The following is an 11219-nucleotide window of genomic DNA, read 5'->3' as shown; positions in this document are numbered from 1 at the left end:
ACCCTGTATCCTGTATCCTGTATCCTGTATCCTGTATCTTGTATCCTGTATCCTGTATCCTGTATCCTGTATCCTGTATCCTGTATCCTGTATCCTGTATACTGTATCCTGTATCCTGTATCTTGTATCCTGTATCCTGTATTTTGTATCCTGTATCCTGTATACTGTATACCGTATCCTGTATCCTGTATCCTGTATCCTGTATCCTGTATCCTATATCCTGTATCCTGTACCCTGTATCCTGTATCCTGTATCATGTATCCTGTATCCTGCATCCTGTATCCTGTATCCTGCATCATGTATCCTGTATCCTGTATCCTGTATCCTGAATCCTGTATCCTGTATCCTGTATCTGTATCTGAAGCGATTTGAGAATTATTATCATAATATAGATACATACATATGTACATGTGTTATAATAAACTTGCACATTGTGCAATGAACTAAATGATAACACTAAATTAAATAAAAGATTTTTCTTTTGTTTTGTTTTTGTTGCCGTCGAAATGTTTATTTTTGAATTCTCTCTTATAATTTAAATTGCATGGCATCAACAGCATTAAATGCAGTTTGCAGTGAAAAAGTTTAGACTACTAATTTTGTTGGAGCTACGCACAGAGAGGGTGCGCATGCGGCTACATTAAATTTGAACAGACGCAAGAATTTTGTTAAAGGCGCCTAAAAGTCAATGAAAATGGTAGACAATGATAAGAGAAACTAGCGGGGCATCCTGGGATTCTTATACATCTTTCGTTTAGCCAAGGGTAGGCGACACCAGGCGTACACAGCCTTCACGGCCATATCCGGACCTGTCAAGCGTTTCTTGTGCTTTGCGCAATGTGCGTGCATGAATCTTATAAAGCCTTTGCTTAGCTTATAAGAGTAGTTGGGGATCTTCCCCTTCTTTTTCCCCGCACGCTTGCGCTTCAAAGCATTGATCCTAGGCATCTTAGCGCTCGTCGTTTTCGGTCGCGAGTGAGACTTAGGCTCACATTCCGATTGGTTGTTCTGCAATACATGTAAGAATTAGCATTAGATTTTACAAAAATATTTGAACATGTATATTATTTGTCTACAGTTAACTGGATGCAATGCACTTACCATGTTAGACAAAGTACTTTGCACTAGAACTATCAGATGAACTATTTTTAAAACTTTCAAATGAACTATTATTTTCGATTATAAATATTTTGTGAATATTTGAAAATTATGCTTAGTTCTACACGAATTGAGAGACGATTGTGTACTGAACTGAAATCAGTAAAATCAGCTACAGTTGCCCTGCCCGCACGAAGTCAAATGCAAAGCCTACTTTGCCAGCAAAATTATCAAGGCTGCGTTTATACCACATTCTCTCACTCAATTTGGAGCTACGCATGCTTTATAGATGCATTGAATATATTGATATACTCTTTTCGTTTTGAGTCAAAAGAGCCATGTATCTGTATCTGTATCCTGTATCCTGTATCCTGTATCCTGTATCCTGTATCCTGTAGCCTGTAGCCTGTATCCTGTATCCTGTGTCCTGTATCCTGTATCCTGTATCCTGAATCCTGTATCCTGTATCCTGTATCCTGTATCCTGTATCCTGTATCCTGTATCCTGTATCTGTATCCTGTATCCTGTACCCTGTACCCTGTATCCTGTATCCTGTATCCTGTATCCTGTATCCTGTATCCTGTATCCTGTATCCTGTATCCTGTATCCTGTACGCTGTATCCTGTATCCTGTATCCTGTATCCTGTATATTGTATCCTGAATCATGTATCCTGTATCCTGTATCCTGTATCCTGTATCCTGTATCCTGTATCTGTATCTGAAGCGATTTGAGAATTATTATCATAATATAGATACATATTCATACATGTGTTATAATAAACTTGCACATTGTGCAATGAACTAAATGATAACACTAAATTAAATAAAAGATTTTTCTTTTGTTTTATTTTTGTTGCCGTCGAAATGTTTATTTTTGAATTCTCTCTTATAATTTAAATTGCATGGCATCAACAGCATTAAATGCAGTTTGCAGTGAAAAAGTTTAGACTACTAATTTTGTTGGAGCTACGCACAGAAAGGGTGCGCATGCGGCTACATTAAATTTGAACAGACGCAAGAATTTTGTTAAAGGCGCCTAAAAGTCAATGAAAATGGTGGTCAACGATAAGAGAAACTAGCGGGGCATCCTGGGATTCTTATACATCTTTCGTTTAGCCAAGGGTAGGCGACACCAGGCGTGCACAGCCTTCACGGCCATATCCGGACCTGTCAAGCGTTTCTTGTGCTTTGCGCAATGTGCGTGCATGAATCTTATAAAGCCTTTGCTTAGCTTATAAGAGTAGTTGGGGATCTTCCCCTTCTTTTTCCCCACACACTTGCGCTTCAAAGCATTGATCCTAGGCATCTTAGCGCTCGTCGTTTTCGGTCGCGAGTGAGACTTAGGCTCACATTCCGATTGGTTGTTCTGCAATACATGTATGAATTAGCACTAGATTTTACAAAAATATTTGAACATGTATATTATTTGTCTACAGTTAACTGGATGCAATGCACTTACCATGTTAGACAAAGAACTTTGCACTAGAACTATTTGCAGAACTATCAGATGAACTATTTTTAAAACTTTCAGATGAACTATTATTTTCGATTATAAATATTTTGTGAATATTTGAAAATTATGCTTAGTTCTACACGAATTGAGAGACGATTGTGTACTGAACTGAAATCAGTAAAATCAGCTACAGTTGCCCTGCCCGCACGAAGTCAAATGCAAAGCCTACTTTGCCAGCAAAATTATCAAGGCTGCGTTTATACCACATACTCTCACTCAATTTGGAGCCAGGCCTGCTTTATAGATGCATTGAGAATATATATTGATATACTCTTTTCGTTTTGAGTCACTGTGGATTGTCGATCTTGAGCAAGCTCTGGCGTGGCGTTAAGTGGCGAACCGCTCTTTTCCGCTCAATTCAACAAAATGCCGCATTTCCTGAACCTACGTACGTGCTCGTCCAGACATAGAACACCCAAAGAGAGAGAGAGAGAGAGAGTGAGAGAGAAGGGCGAAAGCAGAAGAGTAATGGCGCAAGAGAGATAGAGCATATGCGGAGATTATGTATTCAGCAATGCATGAAGTTTTAAAAGTTTCAAGCGCATAAGCCACAATGGCCACGTCTCTCCAGGCTTGACATTTATTATCTGCCGGTTTGGCCCAAAATGAAGTTGTGGCTGCTTTCGTCTTCCAAACGTTGCCACATACGCACACACACCCAAACACACACGCACACACAGGCACTCGGGGGCAACTAGAATGAGAGAGCATCCCAAGTAGGGGATATGACATCCCGTCGCTGCTCGTTTGCGGTCGACGTCGTCGTCGACGGCATTTGCATGCCCGGCTGGCTATTTAACGTGTCCGTGTCCGTGTCCGTGTCCGTGTCCATGTCTGTATCCGTGTCTATGTCTGTGTTGTATAGTCGGAGGTGCAGAGGCGTGGTCGTCGCGCTTTGATTTCGTTAGGCAAAATCCGACGACCCACCCCTGCGAAACATCTCCGCCATCCAGCCGTGCCCTGCCCTGCCCCACTGTTGCCTGCCGTGCCCTGTCCTGCCTATTACAGAGTCCGCACACGTTTTTCGTAAATGTGCATTTTTCGCTAAATGTTTTGTAAATGTTTCCGTTCCCAACTTTATAATTAGTTGGCATGAGGGCGGCGCTAAAGAAACGCAGCGTCGCATCACATCGCAACGCGACGCATTGCAGCCCCCCAGGAAGCGGAAAAACGAGAAAAAGTACTGCGGAAATTATGTAAGTTAAGCGGCTGTCGCGTGAGCCACACAGCACGCAACACGCAGCAAATGCCAGCGCAACGCATGTACATAACACCGCCACGCCAGCTCTACTCTACGCTACCCTGCTCTGCTCCACTCTGCTCTGCTCTGCTCTGATTACAAGCACAATGCAGATCCAAGCTCCGGCTTTATATCTGTCTGCATCTGCCGCTCCCTAGTTTTCTGATAAGTGCATGCATAGAGTACAGCATTACGTGACCAATATGACAGCGCCGCAAGATTCCAACCTCTATTGGTTTAGAAAACTCAGCCGGCTTTTGATTATACTTCATAAATTTGATTTGCCGAAATTCCTAATATTCCTTTCGCTTGTTTTTTTTTTTACACTTATAAAAAAAAAGTTGAAAAATACAAATCACATTGAGTTCGGCTCAGAACTATATCAAATCCGAGCATATAGATGATGAAGATTTGTATTGCTGCCACGAGCCGTGTGTATGTGTATGTATGTGGGCCATGCGGCTCCTTGGAGGCAATTTAATTAGATTTTCAACGAAGATGTGCGCCGCGTGATTGAGGATTGCGGATTGAGCATTGAATCGCAGCTGAGCGAGTCACGCAACAGTCGCAGCGACGCCTCCAATTGGAGTTTTAATTAAAAGCAACTACGCAAGTTGCTGCCTCGCATAGCCAGCCAGCCCCATAGATGCATCCACGCATTTGTGGCACCTGCTGCCGTTGCTGCTCTTTCCAGCTCCTGCCAGCTCCTGCTAGCTCCTGCAGCCGGCGGCAACTTATTAAAAGCTGTTGGCGTTATGCTAATTAGACCGCACAACCGACAAATTGTCGCCGCAAATCAATCAGCTCCCACACTCCCCAGCAACGGCCTACGGAAAAAAACAAAAACCTAATAAAATGGCGGGAGCATGACCCAAATTGTCGCCCCAACCGCCAACACGGGCTGATTAACGTAATCGCGGCAAAGGGCAACAGCGTCCCTAATTTCAATGCTAATTTTTCAGCTGGCGCACTGAAAACTCTACCACAAAAAAAAAAAAAAAAAAAAATGAGAAAAGCTCCACAAGGTAGCAATAGAGAGCGCTCCACTCAGCATTTTATCCTATAGCGGAATATTTGCACTCTTCGAGTTGCAGTAGAATTTGCACAATGTACATAGATACACACACACAATCATGTATGTTTATACATATCAACATATGTACATTGAGAACAGATTTTTTTTATTGTAATAGATAAATACACGTACATATATATATGATAACAAACATTTCATATTCATGAAAAGCAAAACGAAATTAATAGAAATGTCAACATTATACACGTATTTAAATGTTTACATTGATAATAAATCTGCCATTCCTTGGTTTCGATAAGAAAAAACGAAAAAGCTTTGTAATCAAAGCATCTGTTATCTCGACTCAATTCGGATTATAATGCAAAACAATGCAAAAAGTTTTGTTTAATCAGACGTTTTTTAAATTTTTTTCACGTTAAACGGCGTTCGGAAATGAATTAAGGAAAATGTTCAATTTCGGTTTTTTTTTTCGCTATGGAATCAATTCTTTTATTTTATTTTATTTCTTTTTGCAATTTCAGATCTTTGTTTTGTTTTTGTTTTTTATTTATTTATTTACTTTTTTTTGTATATTTTTGAGAACGTTAAAGTTTTGTTTCTTGACGAAATCCGCGTCGAAGAGACTATGATAGCTCGAGGGCGCTCCTTATATACCATTTTTAGATCGTCAAAGCCAACTTCGATTGAAAAAAAAATTGATTATCGATAACATTGAATGAAGCATCGATACTCCCTCATTTCCATCGATTCTCCACTCTACACCTCCCTGAAAGAGTACAAAAATGGTTTTAAGAATCAATCGTAGTAGGCTTTGACTAGAAGTATCAAAAGGCTATAGCCCCTAAAATTTCATTCAGTCACTCTCATTCTCGCTTGTTGTAGGAGCTGATAAGAAAAATTATATTTCTAGTTTTTTTCCGGTTCTTTATAAAAATAGAATTTGTTTTATATCTGCGCGCTAAATTCTTTGATACGCCCAAATTGACATTTATAAGCATCCAATTCATAATTCCTAGCACAAGGCTTTATTAGAGCCGACAATGAAGACCAAAACTCGTGCCACCAAGAAGCAGACAGTCAAGCCAAAGGCCGGGGCTGCGGTAAGTGCTTAGTGCATAGTGCACAGTGCATAGTGTGAAACCAAGCGATTGCCACTCCAATATCTATCTACGAAAAACCCATTATACAGAAGAAATCGAAGCGCAATGGCAAATCCACAGCCTTGCCCAAGATCCGTATGACCAGGAAACTCGATTTCGAGTGCGATCAAAAGCCCGCAGCTACCCCGAGGGCTACCACCCAACCAAAGAAGGCTGGCAAGGACAAATCGTATGCCAAGCAGAAGACTAACTGCGCTGACCAACCAAAGAACGTATCTGGCAAGGAGAAATCGTATGCCAAGCAGAAGACTAACTGCGCTGACCTGAAGCGCAAGTTCAATACCTGCATCAAGGCGAAGAAGTCCCACAATGCAAATGTATTTGTCGACGTCTTGCGCGAGTGCATAGCTCACGAGAAGATGATTCCTGAGCAGCAGGCCGTAAGGCTTGCCGCAGTCGCCTACTGTGTGCTGAATACAAGTCTACGACGAAGACGCCGATTGGTGAGTTAGCTTTAGCAATCAGGCTCACACAGCTCATTTTGCATGCTGACCATTTCATTGCATTCCAGGCTAAGCTGAAGAAAGAGGGATTATTGAAATAGAGCAAATAGTAAATATATTATTCGGAAAGTCATTCGTAGTGGTTCCATGCGAAACGTACAAATAAATTAAATTAAAATCGTACATCAATGTTTTATTTCCAAATACAATTTGTTTTAGCGAAGGGCAGAGCTAATAAAGATGCTATTTTGCTATAGTGATAGACTAACCCATCGAATGCTTATTATTTTGAGCATTCAAATACATACATACATACATACGTAAATACATAAATGTGTTCTTCTCATACGCTCGATAAAGCTCAGCGCACAATCGATAGCACCGGTTCTTTAACTTGTCTTGCTATCAGTTCGCAACCGATGTGTATGTGGAGACCGTTTATATTGATTCACTATTCTATTGATTCTCTTTCTCAGATATTCGCTAAGAGCTTTCGATGAAAATGTGACAATGACATTCCCATCTCTAGCAAAATATTACAAAAATTGTAAAAATATTGACAAATCTAAATAAAAATGGCGAAGCAATTCTGAGAACTACATGACGTTTTTATTTCATCATATTGAAGCAATAGTAGAATGGGCTTTGCAGTCCTTCAAGAAATGGGTTTCGCTTGATCGACAATGTGCCTGCCTCTTTCTGCCAGGTTAGTCCTCCGATTCGCTTGGCGATGGCGATGGCACAGACGAGGGAGAGGTGCTCTCGGTGGAAGAGTCGTCGCTAACCACTGGGCTGCCTGTCCCGCTCTCGCTTTCAGTCTCCGACAATACCACTATTTCCTGCTCTATAGGCAGGATTTCGTCCTCTACAGGCAGGACGTCATCCGGTACAACTATAGGAATGGCCAGGGGCGACATCTTTAGTTTCTTGTGCAATGGCTCACCTTGAGTGGAGCTGTCGGCTTTGGAACGAAGCATTTTACTTGATATATTCTCGACTCTAGGAAAATTAACCAAGTGTTATTTTATTATTTTTTTCACGTTAAATGACGTTCTAAAATAAATTTTAAAAAATTTACATAAATCAATTTATTTTTACTTACGCTTTGAATGTTTTGGACCGATTGTACAATTTCCGATTTTTGTTTAGAAATATTTTTTATTATTTATTTATATATTTTGAGAGTCTTAGAAGTTTAGGCTGTTTCTCGACGAAATCCGCTTCGAAATGACTATGATAGCTCGAGGGAGCTCCTTATATACCCTTTTTAGCTTGTCAAAGCCTACTTTGATTAAAAAAAACAGCAAAGCAGCATTCCTGAGGTGATAACCGATAGTCGATAACATTGAATGAAGCATCGATTGACTTGACAACTCTAATGCTAACTAAAATATATATATATATATGTATATTGACAAATCTAAATAAAAAAGAAAAGGCGAAGCCATTCTGAGAACTACATGACGTTTTTATTTCATCATATTGAAGCAATAGTAGAATGGGCTCTGCAGCCCTTCAAGAAATGGGTTTCGCTTGATCGATAATGTGCCTGCCGCTCTCTGCCAGGTTAGTCCTCCGATTCGCTTGGCGATGGCGATGGCACAGACGAGGAAGAGGTGCTCTCGGTGGAAGAGTCGTCGCTGACCACTGGGCTGCCTGTCTCGCTCTCGCTTTCAGTCTCCGACAGTACCGGAAGTATTTCCTGCTCTACAGGCGGGATTTGCTCCTCTATAGGCAGGATTTCGTCCTCTACAGGCAGGACGTCATCCGGTACAACTATAGGACTGGCCAGGGGCGACATCTTTAGCTTCTTGTGCAATGGCTCACCTTGGCTGGAGTTGTCTGCTTCGGAACGACGCATTTTACTTGATATATTCTCGACTCTAGTAAAATTCACCAAGTGTTATTTTATTATTTTTTTCACGTTAAATGACGTTCTAAAATAAATTTAAAATATTTACATATATCAATTTATTTTCACTTACGCTTTGAATGTTTTTGACCGATTGTACAATTTCCGATTTTTGTTTAGAAATATTTTTTATTATTTATTTATTTATTTTGAGAGTCTTAGAAGTTTAGGCTGTTTCTCGACGAAATTCGCTTCGAAATGACTATGATAGCTCGAGGGAGCTCCTTATATACCCTTATTAGCTTGTCAAAGCCTACTTTGATTAAAAAAACAGCAAAGCAGCATTCCTGATAACCGATAAACGATGACATTGAATGAAGCATCGATACTCCCATGGGTTCCACCGATTGACTTGGCGACTTTAATGCTAACTGAAATAAATTTATATATTTTTTAATTCTCTATAATAAATAAATGAATTCTGTAATGAGATAAATAAAAAAAAAATAAGATAAATAAATACTCATGGATAGATTAAGTTTACTCCATTCTCCACTTTACACCTTCCTGAAAGGGTACAAAAAATGGTTTTAAGAATCAATCGTAGTAGGCTTTGACTAAAAGTATCAAAGGGCTATAGCTCCTTAAATTTCATTCAGTCACTCTCATTCTCGCTTGTTGTAGGAGCTGATAAGAAAAATTATATTTCTAGTTTTTTTCTGGTTCTTTATAAAAATAGAATTTGTTATATATCTGCGCGCTAAATTCTTTGGTACGCCCAAATTGCCATTTATAAGCATCCAATTCGAGATTCCTAGCACAAGGCTTTATTAGAGCCGACAATGAAGACCAAAACTCGTGCCACCAAGAAGCAGACAGTCAAGCCAAAGGCCGGGGCTGCGGTAAGTGCTTAGTGCATAGTGCACAGTGCATAGTGTGAAACCAAGCGATTGCCACTCCAATATCTATCTACGAAAAACCCATTATACAGAAGAAATCGAAGCGCAATGGCAAATCCACAGCCTTGCCCAAGATCCGTATGACCAGGAAACTCGATTTCGAGTGCGATCAAAAGCCCACAGCTACCCCGAGGGCTACCACCCAACCAAAGAAGGCTGGCAAGGACAAATCGTATGCCAAGCAGAAGACTAACTGCGCTGACCAACCAAAGAACGTATCTGGCAAGGCCAAATCGTATGCCAAGCAGAAGACTAACTGCGCTGATCTGAAGCGCAAGTTCAATACCTGCATCAAGGCGAAGAAGGCCAACAATGTAAATATATTTGTCGACCTCTTGCACGAGTGCATAGCTCGCAAGAAGATGATTCCTGAGCCACTGGCCGAAAAGCTTGCCTCAGTCGCCTACTCTGTGCTGAATACAAGTCTACGACGAAGACGCCGATTGGTGAGTTAGCTTTAGCAATCAGGCTCACACAGCTCATTTTGCATGCTGACCATTTCATTGCATTCCAGGCTAAGCTGAGGAAAGAGGCCTTGTGATGCAGTCACCGGACTGGGTGAAATAAAGCAAATATTAAATATATTATTCGGAAAGTCATTCGTAGTGGCTCCATGCGAAACGTACAAATAAACTAAATTCAAATTGTACATCAATGTTTTATTTTCAAATACAATTTGCTCTTAGCAAAAGGCAAAGCTATTACTATTATTCCAAGACTTATTTGAATGCAAATAATTGCAAATACATGCATACATCATAAGTATAAATGCATAGGCAAGTTTCGTTTACTCACACTGGAAACCTACTAAGAGAGCGCAACCGATTGCATCGGTTCTGACTTCGTTTGCGATCGGCCCGTAACCGTTTCATTTTGTGCTCTCGCACTCTGTGGCTCAGGCTGTTCGCTGACCGTTTGGTTGAGTGGAATCGTGTCTCCCATCTCTCTCTCTCTGATGATCCCGATGCTAATGCATATCACCAAAAATTGCTTTACTTAGCGTTACAGAAATCACATCAGAGCTTATATATGATTTATATGATTATACACATTATACACATACACATTGATAAATATAATTTGGTATTCACAGATCATTTGTGCAAAACACTTCTCTATAACTCTCATGCTTCAGATCTTATCCGTCAATCTTCTATCTCTCTCTTATATTCTCTCTCTCTCTCTCTCTCTCTCTCTCTCTCTCTCTCTCTCTCTCTCTCTCTCTCTCTCTCTCACTGTGTCCTCCTCTCTGTTTCTCTCTTTGTATCTCATCAGTTCATGTTCTTCTCACTATCTCTCCATGACCTTCACCTTTCCTCGTGTTACCTATTTTATCTCGTATAATATAACATATTAAAAATTTAACTCACTTTAAAATATAAATTTCCGAAATAAATAAACTGTAATGCGAATATATAAAGTTAAAGTGAATTCAGAAAATTGTGTGCCTTAAGACAAAAATCAAAAAGTTGTAACTCACAAAGCCGGCTAAATAAATTTCTCTAGTTTCACAACAGGGGCAGCTAACAGCAACAACAGCAGCAACAACAGTCCCCCAAGCGCGACGATGAATGCGTCGAAGTGTGCTGATGAGGAAGCGGAAATGGAACATGAACGGAAATGCCGGCCAGAGGCGCAGCAGCTGTTCGAGCTAGCAGCTCGACTTGCACTTGAAGCCGAAAGGTGTTTATTGAAACGTTAACCGCTGCCGGCTGAAGGTCAAAACGATTGCTGCATGAACGCTTCGCTTGCCGGGCAGTGGGCGTGGCATTGTTGTAAGTTTCAATCGGCCAGCAGGCGATGCCAATTCGCCAATTCGGAAGGAGGAAACAAGCAAAAATCACAACTCGTCAGGCGAGGCGAGTCGAGCAACAAACGCCATCAGCTCCATAACTACGTACGGGCACCAAAACGGATG

The 11219-nt window shown here is 40.7% G+C and overlaps 2 protein-coding genes and 2 long non-coding RNA genes across 4 annotated transcripts; 2 read left to right on the top strand and 2 right to left on the bottom strand.

Annotated features, from left to right (window-relative positions):
• Nucleotides 1-473: 473 nt before the first annotated feature.
• On the bottom strand, nt 474-1312 carry LOC149090669 (uncharacterized). Its single transcript, XR_016197448.1, has 2 exons — nt 1102-1312; nt 474-1008 (listed from the first exon to the last, which is right to left on the bottom strand). It is a non-coding gene; the product is annotated as an uncharacterized LOC149090669 (long non-coding RNA).
• A 4414-nt stretch (nt 1313-5726) lies between these two features.
• Nucleotides 5727-6668, top strand: LOC149090668 (uncharacterized). Its single transcript, XM_089264904.1, has 3 exons — nt 5727-5987; nt 6077-6490; nt 6559-6668. Exons 1-3 carry the CDS (start codon nt 5928-5930, stop codon nt 6589-6591), a joined length of 507 nt encoding a protein of 168 aa, XP_089121030.1. The 5' UTR covers nt 5727-5927; the 3' UTR covers nt 6592-6668.
• Nucleotides 6669-7937: 1269 nt separating this feature from the next.
• Nucleotides 7938-8717, bottom strand: LOC149090667 (uncharacterized). Its single transcript, XR_016197280.1, has 2 exons — nt 8476-8717; nt 7938-8373 (listed from the first exon to the last, which is right to left on the bottom strand). It is a non-coding gene; the product is annotated as an uncharacterized LOC149090667 (long non-coding RNA).
• A 282-nt stretch (nt 8718-8999) lies between these two features.
• Nucleotides 9000-9935, top strand: LOC149090666 (uncharacterized). Its single transcript, XM_089264499.1, has 3 exons — nt 9000-9244; nt 9334-9747; nt 9816-9935. The coding sequence occupies exons 1-3, from the start codon at nt 9185-9187 to the stop codon at nt 9840-9842; spliced, it is 501 nt and encodes a 166-aa protein (XP_089120625.1). The 5' UTR covers nt 9000-9184; the 3' UTR covers nt 9843-9935.
• The last annotated feature ends 1284 nt before the right edge of the window (nt 9936-11219 follow it).

Source organism: Drosophila navojoa, chromosome X, assembly GCF_054131105.1.
Source record: "Drosophila navojoa isolate 15081-1374.11 chromosome X, UAZ_NAV_1.0, whole genome shotgun sequence".
Lineage (NCBI taxonomy): Eukaryota > Metazoa > Arthropoda > Insecta > Diptera > Drosophilidae > Drosophila > Drosophila navojoa.
This window is presented reverse-complemented; position numbering and strand designations above follow the sequence as displayed.

Coding starts and splice junctions, on each gene's coding strand:
- LOC149090666 (XM_089264499.1), top strand. CDS start 9,185: ATGAAGACCAAAACTCGTGCCACCAAGAAGCAGACAGTCAAGCCAAAG. Junction 9,245..9,333: donor AGCCAAAGGCCGGGGCTGCG/GTAAGTGCTTAG, acceptor CCCATTATACAG/AAGAAATCGAAGCGCAATGG. Junction 9,748..9,815: donor TACGACGAAGACGCCGATTG/GTGAGTTAGCTT, acceptor ATTGCATTCCAG/GCTAAGCTGAGGAAAGAGGC.
- LOC149090668 (XM_089264904.1), top strand. CDS start 5,928: ATGAAGACCAAAACTCGTGCCACCAAGAAGCAGACAGTCAAGCCAAAG. Junction 5,988..6,076: donor AGCCAAAGGCCGGGGCTGCG/GTAAGTGCTTAG, acceptor CCCATTATACAG/AAGAAATCGAAGCGCAATGG. Junction 6,491..6,558: donor TACGACGAAGACGCCGATTG/GTGAGTTAGCTT, acceptor ATTGCATTCCAG/GCTAAGCTGAAGAAAGAGGG.